Source organism: Magallana gigas, chromosome 4 (genome assembly GCF_963853765.1).
Source record: "Magallana gigas chromosome 4, xbMagGiga1.1, whole genome shotgun sequence".
NCBI lineage: Eukaryota > Metazoa > Mollusca > Bivalvia > Ostreida > Ostreidae > Magallana > Magallana gigas.
The window spans coordinates 28,362,945-28,382,962 of record NC_088856.1 but is presented as its reverse complement, the minus strand read 5'-3'; the positions used below and the strand labels follow the sequence as shown (position 1 = coordinate 28,382,962).

The 20,018-nt window shown below is 31.7% G+C and overlaps 1 protein-coding gene across 1 annotated transcript; it reads left to right on the top strand.

The window, feature by feature from the left end:
- Window positions 1–38: 38 nt before the first annotated feature.
- LOC105319118 (plexin A3) lies at window positions 39–19,930 on the top strand. Its single transcript, XM_066081886.1, has 11 exons — window positions 39–163; window positions 453–614; window positions 1,162–1,266; window positions 3,344–3,513; window positions 4,035–4,168; window positions 5,011–5,131; window positions 6,020–6,180; window positions 10,421–10,610; window positions 11,532–12,316; window positions 18,605–18,763; window positions 19,768–19,930. Exons 2-6 carry the CDS (start codon window positions 611–613, stop codon window positions 5,072–5,074), a joined length of 477 nt encoding a protein of 158 aa, XP_065937958.1. The 5' UTR covers window positions 39–163; window positions 453–610; the 3' UTR covers window positions 5,075–5,131; window positions 6,020–6,180; window positions 10,421–10,610; window positions 11,532–12,316; window positions 18,605–18,763; window positions 19,768–19,930.
- The last annotated feature ends 88 nt before the right edge of the window (window positions 19,931–20,018 follow it).

Here is a 20,018-nt window from a genome sequence, read left to right as displayed (position 1 = left end):
GTATTGTGCATTGAGTGTATCATCGGGCTAAACCGGTAGTTTGTTCACGTAACATGTGGTCTACTGAATAAAGATGTTAATTATTGTCTGATAAGCACAACCATATTTTAAAATTAGATATTGATTTTTTTTTTTTTTTGGCTTCTTGGGCATTTTACATCGGGTAAGTTCTATTTGTCAAATTTGGATTATTTATTTAATTTTTTGTTTAAACTGTTATTACATGTATTTATCATTAACTTTGGGGGGGGGGGAAATTCATAAAGAAACTTTTTTTGATAAGTAAATTATTATCTGGTATTTACAGAAGCTTATTTGTGCCATATTGACACATTTTTCATTTTTTTTCCCACACATTAAATAAAACACAATGACTGGTATATAATTTGAATATGTAAAAGTCACACTTATTCTGTATCATTCAACTAAAACATCTGGTTTGTAAATTTCAGAGCGTATTATTTTAGGACAATTTCTTTTGTTAATTATTTATTGCGTTTTGAAATCTATGGACCGGAATTTTTCAAAGTAGGAAATTACAGTCTCAAACTTGGACTTAAATACGGTGAAAGAATCAAACGTAAGGCCTTAAATTCGTTTGCAACAAAATATGGGTAAGATAAATGGTACCCTATGCTTATGCATTGTTTGTAAAATGTAGCTTGGAGTGTAACAGGGCTCAAGTATATATATTTATATAAAGAAACAAACATGCATGCATTTACGGAATTACAGTTTTAATAAAATCCTGTTGTAATGTCCTAGTGTATTTTGTTTGTTTGTCCTTTTATCCACAACAAACAGGTATGCGGGGTTTTTTTAAGATATGTATAGATTCGTATGATATACATGAACATCTTCGCTAGCCATCAGTTTCTAGTTTATGGGGCGCGGATTGAGCCAAAAAATCTAGTCCATTGTAGCGTTACTTTGTCAGACCTTTTAGGATGAGTAACGTGTGTGTGCATTTATGGTTACTGGACAAAGACACAGAAAAACTGAATTTGAGTACTTACTGAAAGAGGACAGTTTTAAATTGTATATCGTGCATTTTTTAAAATACGAAATTGCATGCTTATTTTACTATTTCATTTTTTAGTTTCTTAGCTTGTTTGTATTTTTTCCTCTATAATTAAAGAAAAAGACGTCTTTTCCCTATAGGAACATTGGTTTTTGACAAATTACAACATGGAAGGTTCTGTAATATTCCACATTCTCTGCTTGTTCTGTGGTTCTGTTTTCCAGATGTAACCGAGGGACAAAACGGTAAGTGCACGTGTGTAGTCTCGCATTTATGAACCCCTTAGTGAAACTTTCCTCTGGCTCAGGGCCCAGGCCTAGAGCCAGAGCCAGAAGATTTCAAACACTTTTTATAAAGCCTATTGTGGTTATCGCCTTACAGAACAATAACCGTAATACGCATCATGATTCTCTTAATTTGAATAGATATTTCATTGTAATAAGACAATAGACAAGTACACTGTTCAACACTTTTGTATAATACTTCTTTATTCATGTACATTTGAAATTTTCGATATTTGAATATTAATTTGATGGCGGATTCGATGACCCGTAACAATTTAACCTGTATTACTATAGACCAAACATACTTTGCAAAAAGTGGATTTGTTTTCCTTTTTTTGGGGGGAGGGGGGGGGGTGCTCGAGGGGGGGGGGGGGGGGCGGCTCAACCAAAAGGTCAAATAGGGAATAACCCAACACACTACTTCTTTGTGCTACCAAGTATATTTTGGCGTCCTAAAATAAAACCACTTTGAATTAAATTTATTCGTTCAATGTGTCGTTTACTAATTTACAAATTTTAATTGTCAATGAGTCCATGACTAATTAGTCATGGACTCATTGACAATTAAAATTTGTTAATTAGTAAAAGACAAATGCATGGGTTGCCTCATGACTAATGATTGGGACGCTGTGGGGGGGTTGCTTATTTTTATCCATATGTTTAATAATACAATATTATTGCTGAATATTATATCAATAATTAAGTAATAAGGAATCATTCTTTGAATATTATGAGAGGATAATTTTGATCGGGGTGCGTGATCAAATCTATCATAATGCCCTTCGGGCTTTATTGATTTTGATCCAACTCCGACCAAAATTATCACATCCATGACCTCATGATACGCAAAGAATGATTCTTTATTCCTTAAATATAAGCATGGAACCAAAACGAATGATTTCGATAATTCCAGTTTCGATTAAACCGAACCGCCGCGATATCAGTTAAAAAATGCACCGAACAGAAGTAAATAATTATAATACACAATGTGTGCATGTATTCTGTCTCATGTTTTATCGTTGCAGTCCTTAAGTGGTTCGATTCTCATTTCCTCATTAGTCACGAGCGGATATTTTTCATCGTAATTTACTTTTTAATTTTATGCGTGCATACGTCAAACATACTACCAAGTGTGCCTCGGCTTCAGGTACTCGTGGACAAGACAATGCACCCCCACCCACCCACCCCCCCCCCCCCCCCCCATTTTTCAAATTTTGTTATTCATTTTTTTAAAAAAAAATTTTATATTTATTATCGTTAACAACCCCTTATATATGTCTCAAGTCGAGAATAACAGAAATATCACGAGTCGGTAGCATTTTATATTCACACTCGTTTCCCCTATACATACATATGTAATATATAAAGAGAGTACATTTCTACGTCACTTTCCCTCGTCTCTCAACAAGGATTTTAACTGATATTTCCCAAAAATCTGAAATTTATTATTCTTGTATTAGTTATTGTCATATAATTATACGCTCTCATAGTCAATTAAATGTTTGAATCATTAGCGACATTTATAGTCGTTCAAATCACATTTCCGACACGAAACCGCTCTGTTTTAAACTGCATTCATTATATTGTGAATTATAATTTATGATATTAAAAATGATAAATTACAATACACATGATATAAATAGTTCATAAAGAAATTCAATATAATACTAGTAAGCGTTATATTGTTTTGATTTTTATGTATCATACCAACAGTATTATTTTCCGGGTTTGCACACCTTGTATAGGCTAATGGTCAGATCCCTTTGGTTCAAAATGTTATGTATAATAGCATATATTAATTATAATATAAAATATAATATTTCATCAAAATCATTAAATTTATTATATTTTATTTGTAAATCTGAGTATTCAAATTTTAGAGTCTTACACTTCCACTTTTTTCTCACAAAAAGGCAACAAGTGTAGGAGATGTAATTGTATTTTGTAATCAATTTGGAATTGCAAATGATTTATCAAATGTGTACACAACCTCTTTGGAGACTGCAGATCGATTTTTACCCTCTGTCTTTATATGAAGCCTACAAATGTGAGTCACTTTCTTCGAATAAAGAGGACTGTAGCACCTGTCACTACCTGAATCAGTCCATGGGATACGAGTGTCAGTGGTGCCAAAGTACAGGCTGTGTGGACATAGATAATGCCCAGTGCAGACAGGCAGAAACCTGTGGCAAACCGGTGGTTACCAAAGTGAGTATTTTACCTACTGGACCAACAATTGGAGGTTAATTGATTCGGATCTGTCCATCTGTCTGCCTGTCTGTCGCTCTTATTGGCTGTTGTAAGTATTATTTTTGATAATAATTTACAGATTTTTGACAGAGTTTAATAATGTACATGTCGGTATATATACTGAATTTCGTTATTAGAGGATACCGGTGTATTTTGGTTGTATGAATCCATCCAATGGTATCTCGATCGGCTAGCTTTTTTATAAACGTGTTTGTATAATATATTGCTTACTAGTACATGTATATGACCAACAGGGAATTATTTCATTGTTCTGATCCCATATTCAACTTGAATCCCCTAAATATATATGATAATAGCAATAGTACATGTATGTATCTAGATCTACATGTACTTTTTTATATTAATTAACTGTTTCATGTATATTCAAATGTCATTTGTTTAGAACAAATACCATTGTTTATTTGTATTTTTAATTTATTTAATTTATTTTGAAGTGAAATATCATTGATATTTTACAGATTTCTCCCACAGACGGTCCTTCAGAAGGAGGGACAGTGGTCACTTTAGAGGGATTCAACTTTGGAGTTCAATCAATTGTGGCGGTCACAATCGCTGGGGTGCCATGTAACAATGTGACATTTATGGACCGAAAGTAAAACATTCCGAAACTTATTAAAACTGATTTTGTAAACGATTTAGCAAGTAAATGTTTTCTGTTTTTTTATACAAACAATATTGTATTTAAAGGGACCTTGACACGATTTCAGATGAAAATTTTATTTTTGATTTCTATGAATAAAATAGTTTAATTTTGTATTTTTAATGATTCAAAAGTTAGAAGTCATGTTACAAGCGAAATACAGGGGAAAGAAGTCGTTGTTATGTAAACAAAGCCCGAGTCTTATATTTGTTTACAAATACTGTAAAGTAAAGAAATTGCCATTTCTTTATCAAAATAACTTGGAAAAAAGATAGACTGGTTCACTGGGTTCATAGATAATTTGATTACAACAAGCAGCAACATTAGATTGAAATTCATACCAGTACAACAAATATGTAAGCATTAACGGGACTCGAGCTTTGTTTACAGAACAAAGAATTCTAACCTCTGTTACTCGCTTGTAACTCGATATTAGACTTTCAAATTTTGTCAAACCATTGAAAACATCTATATTAACAATTCTAGACAAAAATATTGAAAAAATAAATTTTGATTTTTTTTTTAGCTCAAATCGTGTCCAAGTCCCTTTAACAACTCAAAGTATGTTAATTAATCATCGTATCCAGCGACAAATGCTGTGATAAACATTTATAATTAATTGATAAATAAATTTATTTTCACCAGACAAGATGTAAAATTAATGTAAAAATGGAAAATGTTACATTAAAAGCAGTGAATAACAAATGAAAGACAAAATCAGTACACAGTAAACAGTATTCATTTGAACATTTTGGAACATCTTGTAATCAACAGATTACATATCTCTCTGACAGAATCAATTGCACCACATCAAACAAGTCGTTTGATTCCACAAAGAAGTCTGGGGAAAGTGGTTAGGTGGTTGTGACAGTGGATGGCAAGAACTCGTCAGACGACATTCAGTTTACATACAAGGTAATGCATGTCCTTAAAATACCTAGTGGATGGAGACATATTAAGTTATGAAGATAATTATTATAGTTTGTATAATATATATAAGCAATAACTAATTGGTATCCTAGGAAAACTATACTTAAACATTTACTTCTGTGACTCTTTTATCCTGGTCAAAGTTTGTGCATTGTATTTCGGCAAAAAAAGTCCTTGAAAAAGTAAAACGTTTACTTACAAGGTAATATCTTGATCACACCATTTGAAGAGTTATAGATTTGAAAAATAAATGTAGAAAATAAGTTACTTCGTACATTATTCAGAGCCACACACAGTTATGCAGAGGTGTTTAGCAAATTTTTATAGTACCAAATTCAAAACATGATAATTTGTTGCAATAGTAAACATTTAAGAAACCAAAAGTTCACAACTGCTTTCCATGTAAGGTGACTTTAAAATATGTTCTATATAAGTGAGGGGTGGCTTTAAATTTTGTATTATTTAGGGAATTAATTCAATATTTATTTGTTTTATGCGATATAAAAAAAATTGGGGCAGTTTACGCTTTATAAACCGCGAAGCGGTTTATACAAAACCGTAAACTGTTTCAAACCATTTTATATTGTATAAAACTTATAAATATTGAATTCATTGCTTATAATTTTTTTTGTTACTCTTCATTGTAGATAAAAACGGTCATTTGAACTTTAAATTGACGTAAAATTTTACAAAATTAAAACGTAACGTCAGGCGTATTGATATGTTTTTGAAGTTAGTCTTACTATGACGTAGACAACATTCTTTATGCGATATAATATAATTTTTTAGCCAATCAGAAAGCGCGTTACAACCAGAATTAAAAATGATAACTGAGTGTGTGTGATTCGATTTGTGCTCTGGTTGGTTATATAGATGCCAAAGATAACAGGTATCTACCCAACCCAAGGTATCTTGTCTGGAGGAAGGACCATTCATCTAATTGGAACCAATCTAAATATTGGAAACATGGAGTATGCAGTGGAGTTAACCAATGTAGAATCTTCAAAATCACAAGTACCCGTAGGATGTACTATGTAGGTATGCATTAAATAACAAGACGTGTTTTGCTTTCATTGTTATCAGCATATAAATCCCAGTTCATTGACGTAGAAAGGAAAGGGGGAGGGGGATATTAAGGATATCAAAATTGGTTGTTAAAACAAGCTATATAGGATTTGATAGCAAGCGGACTTACTTAATTTATTTATTTACAAATAAATTAGATTGGGAATTTTATTTTGGTTCAAAAATAATAAGTCTCGTCAAACCTGAACTAATAAGACGTTACAATTAGTAGCTTGTCATCAATGGTTCACAACTGTTTTGTAAATTTAAATAAAAACACGTGTTAAATATCTAATATGAAATAATAAGGGTCCTCGATATTCTGTGACTAACTTTTTACGAAAGTAAACCACAACATAGCGATTTCAACCCATTGTGAACCTAATCGTATCGCCAAGGGTTGGTGTCTCTAAATGTTGCGTAATGGTTATAACATCGGTCTACTAAGCCGCAGTCCCCGAGTTCGAATCCAGTGTGGGACTTTTGTTTATATGAATCTATACTACTATATTAAAATAATAGACTTGAACTTTTGGGCTTTAATACCGATTAATCGGAAGAGTACTGTCTTTTGTTTTATATATTCTAAGCATTATTGGTACTTGAAGATTACCAATTTGTTTTTATTTTTTCTCAATCAAGCTTTGCTAAATAATAATCAACAAAAATTCCTCAAAAAAGTCTGGAAATCATCGGAATTTTTTGATTTTACAATCTCGCGCATGCGCATTACATTCATGCTAAATCACGGGAGGCTCTTTATTTTATTTTTCCACAATATCACATTTGCTTGGATAAACTCAGAGACGATAAAACAAATGCGTGTAAATTTTCATTGGACATTTTTTTATTCTGTTCATCAAAGAAAATACGGGAGATAACTCTAACACAGTGCATTTACTATAATAAAAAAATCCCGAGAGTTTCAAATGTCAACATGGTGTGTAAAAATCGTTGTTGAAGAAATGTTGAATTCTGCAATAACAGAATTAAACTTTTCGAAGAAATTAAGGTATTTACAGCTTCAAAATGGTTTGTTATAAACAATTTGGCTGTTAATTTCAATGCAATCCAAAATCCTTTTAGAGCGATTCTGCAATTTTCTTTTACATTACGGGTATATGGGAGACATTTTAACTGTGGTGATTTAAGGCCTTTCCCCAGACACAATTACATTATTCCAACTCAGCAGAGTGTAGTGAAATTAATAACATTATTGTAGGCTTAAAGCTTGGTTATGCAAATGTCAACAATATATACGGTGTGTCGATGCAGAGACTTTAATAAGTAGTACATATACGTCCCGGGTCGATGTATCTATTTCGTAAATGTCCGATAGCATATGCTATGTCAACCCTTTCACGCACGGGTAAAAATCTAGTAGTAATTAAAAGTTGATTTTCTTTCCAAAATATGGATTTTTTTTTCTGATTGACGTAGAATGAAAAAGTAACAAAATAATTCAGTTGAAAAATGTAGAGTTATAAATGTGAAGCATTTAACACTGGTTCATTGTTTTTTTCATAAATTGATAAAAATATGATAGAAAACGAAAAAAAAAAATATTTGATTGCTAATCTCCAAGGAACTTTTTCAATGCGTTAAGTTTTTCGACTCACCATTATTATGGTTACAGAAAAGATTGGGTTTAACAAACGACGTGGTAAAACATGGGATAAGAAATAAATTCTCATGATTTGCGATGGTATATGAATTTTATATCCAACTCGTTGTATGTTTTCTATATACAACTCGGTGGATAAAAATCATATTCCATGGCAAATCATGAGAGATCCTACATGTACATGTATATTGATCTCAGATGAATTGAACCCTTATAGATAGGGTTGCAACCAAAACTTTTTTCAAAGGTGTGGATGCCCCTAAAAATTATACAGATGATGACAGCTCAAAAGCATTATTTCAATAACATTTTGTAAAGTATCTTCGTTTTTTTTTATAATACAAGGTCATCAAATTATAATAAAATTAAGATTTTCTTTATAGATTCGAATTAATATTTCATTCATCGTATCAGTTAGTTAGAATAATGTAACTGTGTCTCGGAACAGGCCTCCACCAGAGTTAAGATACCTCCCATTTACACGTAATGTAGCAAAAAAATGGAGAATCGCTCCAAAACAATTTTGGAGAAAATTAATTAGGTTGCATTGAAAATAACAATCAAATTTTTATCTAAAAATCAAATTCATTTTAATGAAGAATTCAACACTTTTTCACCAACGTGTTTTACTCGCTTAGAATTTACTCACCATGTTGACATTTGGAACTCTCGGAATATTTCATATTAAACTAGCAAAACCCCTACAACTTCATGATAAACTTAAGTTTAATTCGGCTCTTATTCCTATTCCATCATTCTACATGGTCTCCTGGATTTCCTGGATTTCCTACATGCTGGATTTCTATCGACTACATAATAATTATAAAAATTATCTATTTCTACTCAGTATATCTTTTTAACCCGAATGATATAAACTTCGTAATTTATTGTGAAGATATATCTTTATTATAATATAACTTATTTAAAAGATAGTTTAAATATATTCAAAGAAACGCAAATTACACAATCACCATGCTCACAGAGTCTTAATTATCTTACACGACATCATCAAAATATTCAGGTTCTGTTAGAGATATATAGAAAAGTAGTTAGTATACGATAAAAAATTGGATATTTGACTATATTTGAAACACTCTAAACCAGAGACATTCGATTAAAATTATGTTCTACAGGTATTGTAGTACACGTTTACATTGAATTAGTTTTGGTTTAATGTGGTCTTCGTACTGAAAATTTGACAAATATTTCAATTAGTATATTTTCTAATACAATCATGTTTATAGCCATATATATTGAAAATGCATCTGTTTAAAATGTAAGATGCGTGACCTAGTGGTAACGCGGAGGTCTTTTGGTTTTGTGGTCGCTGTAGTAGTATTTTTTGTCACTTAAATTGAAACATGAACAGAATAGAGAGATTAAGTAACACGTATATAATCTTCTGGTTTTTTTTTAGTTATCTTGTTTTAATTCAGTCTGAGTATGAGTACACAAGTATAAACAGTTCTCTTCATTAACACTGTACATGTACTCTATTTACACTATAGATCCATTGCACTTTGCTTGAACTTATCACGGTTCAGAATATCAACTACTGTTATACACAGAGTTTCCCGAATTTATGACAAATCAGTTGTTACAGACACCATTATAAAATCAGTACAGTGTATTCAGCGTTCGAAAATCATATTGCGACAGCTAGGCACCTGAAGCTATTTTTAGTAACAGGTACTTTCCGTCCAAACACAGGTGTATGCGAACTAATGGGAAAAGGGGCTGTACCCCTTTCCAATAACAACAATTACACGTTTTTGTATTATCGTTTCTGAGTTTATCCATGCAAATGTGATATTGTGGAAACATAAACTAAAGAGCCTCCCGTGACTTAGCGTGAATGTAATGCGCATGCGCAAGATTGTAACATCCAAAATATCCGGAATTTTTTTGAGGAACTTTCGTTGATTATTAATTAGCGAAGTCTGATTGAGAAAAAAAACAAAAACAAATTGGTAATCTTCAAGTACCCGTGATGTTTAAAATATATAAAACAAAAGACAGTACTCTTCTGATTTATCGGTATTAAAGACCAAACATTCGAGTCTATTATTTTAATATAGTAGTATAGATGCATTGAGTTAGAGTTCTCTCCCATATTCCTTTGATGAACAGAATATGACAAAATTTCAATGAAAATTTACCCGTTCTTGTTATATCGTTTCTGAGTTTATCCATGCAAATGTGATATTGTGGAAACATAAACTAAAGAAAAATATTCTTTGATTATTAATTGGCGAAGCTTGATTGAGAAAAAATAAAAACAAATTGGTAATCTTCAAGAACCAATGATGTTTAAAACATATAAAAACAAAAGGCTGTAGTATCCGATTTCTCCGTATTAAAGCCCAAAAATTCGAGTCTATTATTTTAATATAGTAGTATAGATATATCCCTTTGATAAATGTTTTGATACAGTCACACAGATTCTACGAAATTAAATAATCGCATGATATTACATTAAGAAACTAATATTTTTAATGTTGTGGTAAAAAAAAAAGTATTGTAAAAAATATCATCATGCATTTTGATAATTTTCTGTAACTATTCACCGCTGATATAATTCGCAGAATTAGAAACTTGTCACTTGAGGGGAATATTACTTGCATGTATATCCAAAGGCGCAAACGACACAGGGATGTATAAATTAAAAGTGACTTTTGACATCAATACAGAAGTAGATAGTAGCCTCCAGTTTGAATATCTACCAGACCCAATAATTAGATCAACTGAGCCTGTAGAGCTGGAATATATCAACAGGTATGTTACCTGAAAAACAACGAACAGACGTTATGGGTATTTCAGTGCTTAAACTATAGATTGTTGTGGATTTGCATGAATGTTTATGCATAGAAATAATTTGCTGTGAATTTCAGATCATTTAAATATTATATATCTACAATGATTGACTTATTATTTAGACTTTGTAAATTGCACACAAATTCAAAATTAAATAGTTATGCCTTTTTTAAGAAGTAGGTATTTCTGTCCCTTGTATCAAGAGCTTTATTAATCACGTAAAGTAAAATAAAATCATAAATTTGCAAAAATCGTCTCCCAACCCTACGTATATGTGCTTCTCTTCTAACAAACTCAGTTGATATTTATTATTGGCAATTGTTAATCTTCAAAAGCTATGAAATGTTATATGGTTTGTTGTTTAAAAGCGGGGCTTATCGCCCAAACGTGATCATTAATTGATTATAATAAGTACCAATGTATATAGTTACTATATTAGACAATCAAGTTCAAGGTTCTGGTGCAAGAAAAATTTGCTTTTGCCTAGATAGCCGCTATTACTTGACAACTGACATTTATATTTGCGCTGACTACTTAAAGTACTTCAGAATTAGCACTGTGGACATTAAAATGGAAACAAGTAAAAATTCAAAATATTTATTCTCGTTTCTTTGTCCCTTTAAGCCAATTGTGCATATGTTTAGATAGTCGCTTAATATCTTGACAGCAGACGATTTTATTATCGTTGACTACGCAGAATACATGCCCCTTCCCCCCCCCAAAAAAATGGCAGCCTCTTTGTGACCTAGTTCTTTTAAAGTTCATGAAGGATTAACTTTATTTGTTTTTCAAAAGTGATCGTAGTATATATATAACTATAATCTGATTCGCCCCCCCCCCCACCAAAAATCAAATGATTAATTATGTGGTTTTCTTCCAAAGTGGAGGAACATCTTTTAATGTGATTGGTAAAGGGTTTTTCGCCATATATAGTCTAACAGTGGGAATTCATGACAGTAGGGTAATAATATCTATTGTGTACTCGTTGTTCGAATATTTATGAAGATAATTATCAGTATATATTAAGTAATTTTGTAATTGGATTGTTGTGATGTGATGGGAGTTATGACGTCTTTTAATTTGAAGTGCTGAACAAAAAAATACTTGATTCATTTTGCTGCATCGTTTAAACATTTAATTTACAGTGCAAACTTTGCTGGTGATCTTTTTTCATGTTTTCACTGAACATTGTCAAGAAGAAGAATATTATCAATCTAAACATTTAGTTTAAATTCAACTTTAAGTGTAAATCTAAGCTTCAACTTTCAAAGAGATTTTTTAATTGGCATATATATTAAAGTTGCGTCATTAAGGGATGAAACAAAAGTGTTGATATACACTTTTCACTTATTGCTGCGTCATTAATGCGTCACGGTGGACGCTTGTATGTATATTATCTGTTTTACCGTTAATTTAAACAGGAAAGAGACTCAACATGCAGAATTCTCACCCTAACTAAACTTGAGTGCAAATATCCCAGGAACAGAGAAAGTGAAAGGCGACGAAAAAAGAGAGCTACTAGGTCCAATATTGTCTTCTACCTTGATGGATTTTCCTATATATTCACTTCAAGTGTATTGTATGTGGATGACCCTCTGTTTTTGGCTTTCTATAACAATGTCACGTACAGTTTTTATCCAAGTGTAGAAGATTCCATTGAATTAGCTGTAAGTCCGTTGATGTATCAGCTGCTATAAAATCTAAGGCTTTGTTTATATTTGTTAGACACAATTTTTTTCTGAATTATTCCAAATTTACGGATTTATAATAAAGCTTTTATGAGATTGGTCATTTTATTTTTTATAAGTTACTCAAAGTTTTCAAAAAAAAGAGGGCTATTAATTAAATAGTGAGACTTTTGCTATAAATGAAAATTTGTGAACTTTTCTTTTTTATTTTATTTAGGTTCCTTCAAAATAATCACCCTTAACTTTAACCTACTTATTAAGTCTTTATATCAGCTTTGAAATGCGCCTCTCCGAAACAGGTACATATATACCCCCTCAGACACAGAAAAACCAATGAACCTAGTGCGGATAGGAGTGAAAACAGTTTCCAGTTAGCAGTTTATTTTTCAAATTGGGAAATTTTAAAAAAAGATACATGGAAATGAATCTTATTAATATGTAGGGGAGTGCATTTATGTATTTCATTCTCAAGCAAAAAATCTTGTGTGAACCTTGCCGTGTGCGTAGAATGAATAGTATGTGAAAGTTTGACCCCCCGCCCCACCCCTCATATCTGACATTAGTTTTCTGGTCTTGTAATCATTTTGTAAATCAGAAATATTTTATGAATAGAAACAGCTTTTGAAACACTTCAGCCTTTTTTGGGGGGGATGGGTGGTATTTTTTTTTTGGGGGGGGGGGGGGGGGTTCTGAGCAACTACACCATTACAATTAAAGAAAATTGTGTAGAGAACCTTCCTTCTATTCCTTCTATTCCCGCGTTTAGCTATTGTATTAGGTTCGCTGTGTTTTGTGTTTCCTTTTCCTTTAATATTCACCTAATGATTTTCCTTTACACGTTAATGATACATGTACAATGCTAAACAGTTTAACTGCATAATTCTTTTTTTAATTTTGTATTCACTATGTCCGATTGATATCTTAATTTCTTTCTTAACCTATTCTTTAGAATTGAAATACAAAACAAACTGCATGGATGGAAAATGTAAACTGACTTTTTTTAACCAATGAGTTGGCCGGTATTTAGGACATCTCTAAATTTTGTTCTTTAGATCAAATATAACAACCTTTTTTATAAAGGTCCCAAATGATAATTTCAGGGAAAGACTGTTTAAAAAAAAAATTGGTCACCCCCCCCCCCCCCCCCCCATCATTTAATTTCCACCTTTAATGCATACATTTATTTATGCATATTTATTAGCATATTTTAAACCAAAGTTGTCAGACCCAAGGTATCTGCCCGATAGTTTACTCGACCTACACTTTCCGCCATGATGTTAATTAGCCAAACAGCGTTCCAATCGGGACATCGCTCGGCCTTCTCCGTCAAGTCGAGTTTTTATTTCTCGACTTCACGGAAAAGGCCGAGCGATGTTCCGATTGACAGCGTTCCTGAGCACCCCGTTCTGGAAAAAAAATCGTTTGGTCAAAACTAAAATTGCATCAAATTGTTTCATTTTATTCATCAACTTTTTTGTATTAACCAAAGATGTCCCATCCAAGGTAAAAGTATCTGTCTGCGATACATGATTAACCCGTCCAACACTTTTCGCCATGACGTTAATTAGTCAAACCCCGTTCTTGGTAACCCCCTTCTGGAAAATTGTATTCCATTCTCTCGCAAGAGGTCGCGCTTTGTCAGCTTTTATTTATCAAAACTAAAATCGTACATTCAAGAAACGAATCTGAACTTCTGAACTTCTATATATAATCCAAGTAGGCTCCTTATAACTAAACTCAGTGTCTACGTAATGATTCAATATTATATCATTGCAAGTATATATTTTGATGCTAACTCCCACTGACTTGGATCCGCCAAATTGCGTCCACCACCTTAATCTCATTTTTGCTATTTCGAGCTTGTTTGTCTAAAATGAAAGTAGATTTTTAATTTATTGTACTGTAATTCAACTATAGCTTACGGACTTCATAAAACACTTGTTAAAATTCTTAAGGTGTAAGAAGTTACGCTGGTGCAGGCATTTTTAGTTTATTGGCAAAAACTATATAAGTTAACGATATTAATTGTTCGACATGATGTTCGAAATTTAATTCAGGGCTTCCGTTAAGTGGTCATACCCTCCGTGTCCTAAGGCTGGCTCTGGAACAGGTGCTTCCTTTGGATATCGCTATATTTAAAGTGTTTTGTGTCAATTCAATAGTATGGGTGATAATTAACGTTTCAATAAATGGTCAGTTCAAGCAGGGGTATACTTTAAAACGGAGTAAATGTAGTGCTACTATCCAATGAAAAGCCCTCGTATTTCAATGGCAATCAATTTTAATTAAAGTACTTATGAAATAAAAAAGAAAATACATTTTTAGGCGGAAGCGCCTATTGCAATTGCTTTCATGACCTTCTACGTCATAGGTCAAATTCCTGCCCTTTTTCATGGTAAACTATCGGATGTTATTTAAACTAAGGGCACACAACTCTATACCCCCCCCCCCATACTGTTCGACCCCCGTTTAAACATCGCTTCTGTTAATAGATCTAAATTTTTACTTCGTCGTTTTTAATTATCCATTGAAAATACCTATAGCAAAGATAGCAAGTGGTAGATATACGTTTTTGATAGTACAGGAACGAACGATAACTCTTGCGATGTATGCGACATAAACAAAGGATAAGCACGGAGTCTGATGCCTGTAGATGAAATTCCGATGGAAAAAAATAGTTCAATTTGAAATTGCGTGTTTATGAGTACAGAAGGAAAAATTGATAGGGAAACAGGTAATGAATGCTTTTTCAAAAAAAAACAAGGGTGTGTATAAATCTATTTAAAAAGATTATTAGAATGATACAATGCCTATAAATTATTTTTAAACATACCAACGTTTCGCGTAGTAATCTCAGACAATAACTACATTACGTTATGCAGTGTAAAATTATTGTCACCAAACCCACGTTGAGAACAACTGGTGACTGTCCATCTTCGACATACTTAAGGTAAGTTAGGTAATTAATGTGTTATTTTTCATTGTATAAACGTCTGCCTCATCATTTTAGTTTTTCATGTTACAATAATCTTGATCGAGGAGCTGGTACATTCTTAATCCGAAATTCCTCTGACTCTAATCCCCGCTTGTATATTGTGACGTGCGGAGGAGACATGTCACAATATAAAAGCGGGGGTTAGAATCAGAGAAATCTCAGATAAGTAAATACATTTTATGAAAGAATTTATATTGTTTGTGTTAGGCATTCATCGATAATTCTGAAATGTCGGTCTTTTGTTATGAATACTATACAAGGCGAGGCCTACAGGATATCTTTAAAGATTAAAATTTAGCACAATGGAATCGCATATATAGGAAGATAACATTTCCTTTTTTAAACCTTTAATATTTTGTGACATCTTTGCAGATCTATATGTTCATATGGTGATTTTATAATTTGTTACGAACAGCACTGTATGATATTGGGTTTATTCATTTTGATTACAAAAAATTACAATATTCAGCTTGGTTTAGAAATGACTCATGAATAATGCAAATGAATTTTCTCTAAAAATATCTCAAATATAGCTTTTAAGTATCATACAAGATACAATTCATTGGTTGATATAATGAATATTCCAGATAGGCTATTAATTGCAAAGATATTTCATTGAACATTTAAAAATAATTAATATGATTTATCCTTTTACCCACTGTATTTACTTATATCTCAGAATTACCTTATCATTACTCTATAATGAAAGTGACTAAAATTTCCTATGGAAATTTCTCTACATCATTATTATATGATAATTTTGATGACTGCATTTTTTGTTTTTAAATTTTAAAATTTCCAATTCATGAGAACTTGGACTATATACCAGTATATCTTTGATCTACCACGTTCATGATTAATTGCAATTCCAAAAAGACTCAATTATATACCTGACAATGATTATAGATAATAACCTACAGTGTAACATATATCTATTTGTTCTATATGTATATGTTCTTTCAGATGAATGTCAAGAAACTGATTAACATTAACTGACAAGAGGAGACAATGAGAGCTCAACATCATTCTTCATCTCTGGTGAAGGGGAGAGTTGCTAAATTTGGGTGCACAGCTAAATTCAAGCAAAACAAAGAAAAAGACGGTTGCTATAAAAATGCGGTGTTGGCTTCTCAGTTCAGCACTTTTAAAGAGGGACAAACATTGCACGTTTGCAACTTCTAAATGGAAGCAGGGCATCTGAAATATGCTGGAATCCTCATCTTAATGGCCTTAATGCCATTTTCAAGGTTAGTAAATACAACTAAATTTAAATATGATATTCCCCGTGGTTTTCTTGTTTAAGAATGAACTAATTATACCCATGCTCGGAAGGAGAGGGGGTATATTGTTTTACCGTTGTGTGTCTGTTTGTCTATAACACAAATTTTGTCAAAGATATCTCAGCAACAATCGCAGATGCTTGAAATTTTAACTCAGTCTTTGTTAAGGTATGCCATTCGGTAGGATTGATTTTTCAAAATATTTGATGTCAACTTCCCATTACATGTAATGTTAACTATGCTTTTTTGTATACACATCAGAGCAGGGGTATCACTAGTGAGCATTAACTCACATATATCTTGTTGTCATATCTTTAATAATATAGTAAATATTCTAATACTAAATGCAATTAAAATCTGAAGAATTTTGGAGAAAAAAAAATTAAACTTTCATTTACAGTTCAATCACTATATTTTCCATTACTTGTATTTAATATACCAAAATAACCTTACAATTATTGATAATTCATATTGTGTGATCTTGTTATATATCTCATCCTTTATTTGCAAAATACATGTATACTTTTGAAAATAAATTATTTAAGGTAAAACACATATAAATTCAAAATATTTTATAGATTAATTTTTTTTTTAAATCCATGTTTTCTTTATTGGGGGTCAAGTATATTGTAATGAAATATTGCTTGATAACATATCCATTATTCATTTTTCATCAACACATTTTAATATCCTGCTGAAAAAGACAGTTTTCATTGGTATAATGGATGCAAGACAACACTAGTGAATTGAAATTGTTGTTACCACAAATGGCACACTCCAGGATAACACGCTTTCCAAAAACACCATTACGGCATGCAGGCATAAAGGGATTCTTTGAAAGTCTATGTTCTGTAATGGTGGAAGTTCTCTTGAAGATTAGTATTAAAATAAAAACTAAAAAGTTCAAATGTCTTCAATACTAGAGACCTGTGATTTGACAGTACAACATGGAGCAATTGTAAAGGACACATAATTTGTACATTATTGAATATCAATATATAGTTATCCATAACTTACTGGGCTTTTACATTGTATTGTAACTCTCAACATTTGCATATATGTTTGATCTTTGTAAAATATGTTACAGTAAGTAAATACATTCTTTCTAAGTTTTAAACATTTGTCAACAAAATATATGAACTGCAATCTGAGGATCAATTAGAGGTCTGCAATTCTCCACATATGAATTGACTTTGAAATCATCCTGTTACTGTTAAACTGGAGAATATATTAAGAAAACATCAAAATATCTTTATTGAATACCTTTTTTACAACACATTGTCCAGATATTTTGTGAATTATTCTATGAAGCTGATTTCTCAATGGCTATTGCTTCTCAGGTAAGCAAAGTGACACACATACTACTTGTTTCTGTAAAATACTGTAATCAAGTGATGTACAAATGTAACTTCTGCATTTTTGTGAAACATTATTGTAAAGAATAAAATACTACAGTTTCAGAAGTTCAGTTTACTAAATTCTAATTTCTATAATAATCTTTCATCATTTTGATATCAAAATGGACATTTTTAATAAATCGGCATAATAAATGAAAATGTATTCCTGTAATTTCAGCTTGCATATAAGTATCAACTGTTATACGAATGTGACTTTTTATGTACTTCATAAAACAAATGTTTTGATGTTTAAATTGCTCTTCTCATTGAATCTTTATTTAAGGCATGATCCAGACTAATCTGGTGCAGTAACAGAATATTTCCACATTTACTACATGTATATACCTTAATTGACATATTAGAATAGTGTTTTATCTTATCAAACTAATTCTTAAAAAGAAAATAGTTATAATAACACTATGACATTGACAACTTGCAATCATGCTTCCGCCTATCAGTACTTTCAGTACTTTGATTGTTGTTATGTTTTAGCTTGCCTTTGAACTAGTGGATTTTCTGTAATTTTGATTAAATGTCTCAAAGAATGTTAAATATGGTCATTAAGTGGGCCACTGATTTGTGCTGCCTTTTATAGGGGGGAAATTTGGCAACTGTGACAAGAGTGAGGGACTATCAAGTACTTGTTGGCTCTGCAGAAGGTAACATTTTAAGCTTGACCGAGACAGAACTGGTCTTTCGACCCCATTCAAAGGAAACTCCACTAAGGGTAAATGAGGAAGAGTTTTTCATCAGGGTTAGCAATTATTTCTTTTTTTTAAACTTTACTCATTCAAAACCTATTTTTAAATAGAATTATGAAAGAAAATAATGGAATTTTATTGTGTTTGTTCTATACCATACGTTGACTAAATTTTATTGCATTTGCAAAAATAGATCACAGATAGCTAGCAAAAAAAACAGGATTTGATTTAAATGCACTTTAGCAATCTTTGACTTCTTCTTTACCCTCAGCATCGGTGTTGACCTCTCAAGATAATGTTTTGAATCCAAGATTTGCAAAAGCAAAGCCCTGGCTGTTAGAATGCAAAGGTCGATTTTACTATCTGTAGTAATAATGTGAAACTGAATGAAAAGAAGAATGAACGTCGATATGGTAGCTTACTCTTAAACTCTTAAAGAAGAAACACCTAATCAAATATATTAGGATTTTTGCTAAAAACAAATTTAGCAAACAATCATAAATTGTTTTCTACTTCATTTTTCATATTGTAATGACAAACTACACATTTTGGTCAAATACAGTATGCGCATGAAATTTAATACTAGTCCAGTATACATGTACTACGAGTAAATATTCGTCTGTTTATCAAAGATATCAAAGAAATAGGGGATGGAATGAATAAAAGTTATTGCAAGTTAATATGGTGACTGACATTTTAACTACTATTTCATCTAATTTGATTTTATTCAGATTTTATTTCCTATTCTCTTGCCAAAGTGCAGGGGTTTTTTTCCAGTAAATTAAGATCATTGAAATGCGTGCTAACATGATTGATAGATATACCAATACATTTTATTCACACAAACATTTTACAATTAACCATTGAGAGAGAGAGAGAGAGAGAGAGAGAGAGAGAGAGAAAGAGTAATTATTCATTAGAAGATGCGGTCTAGATGACCTCTGAAATCTACATATTAATATATTTTGTTTTGTATGAGGTGGAATACATTTTAGCAAAAAATTAAATATTATTCATTGAAACATTCGTGTATACTTTTCCTTCTTTGTTATTTCAGGTAAAAGTTGGTAACTTGGGGCAAACTGTGGGAATAATAGAGTACCCGACCCGACTTAATAGCACAATTATCATCATTTTTGTACTCTCCGTTTTAATCATTTTCGTTGTGCTGGGTATTGTGTTGATACACAGGAGAAATCAAGCAAGAAAGACAAGGATGATTGTAAGTTTACACACTAAACTTATCATCTATTATACTTTGATTTAGTATGATATGTTGATTTACAATACGGTTTTGAAAATTTCATT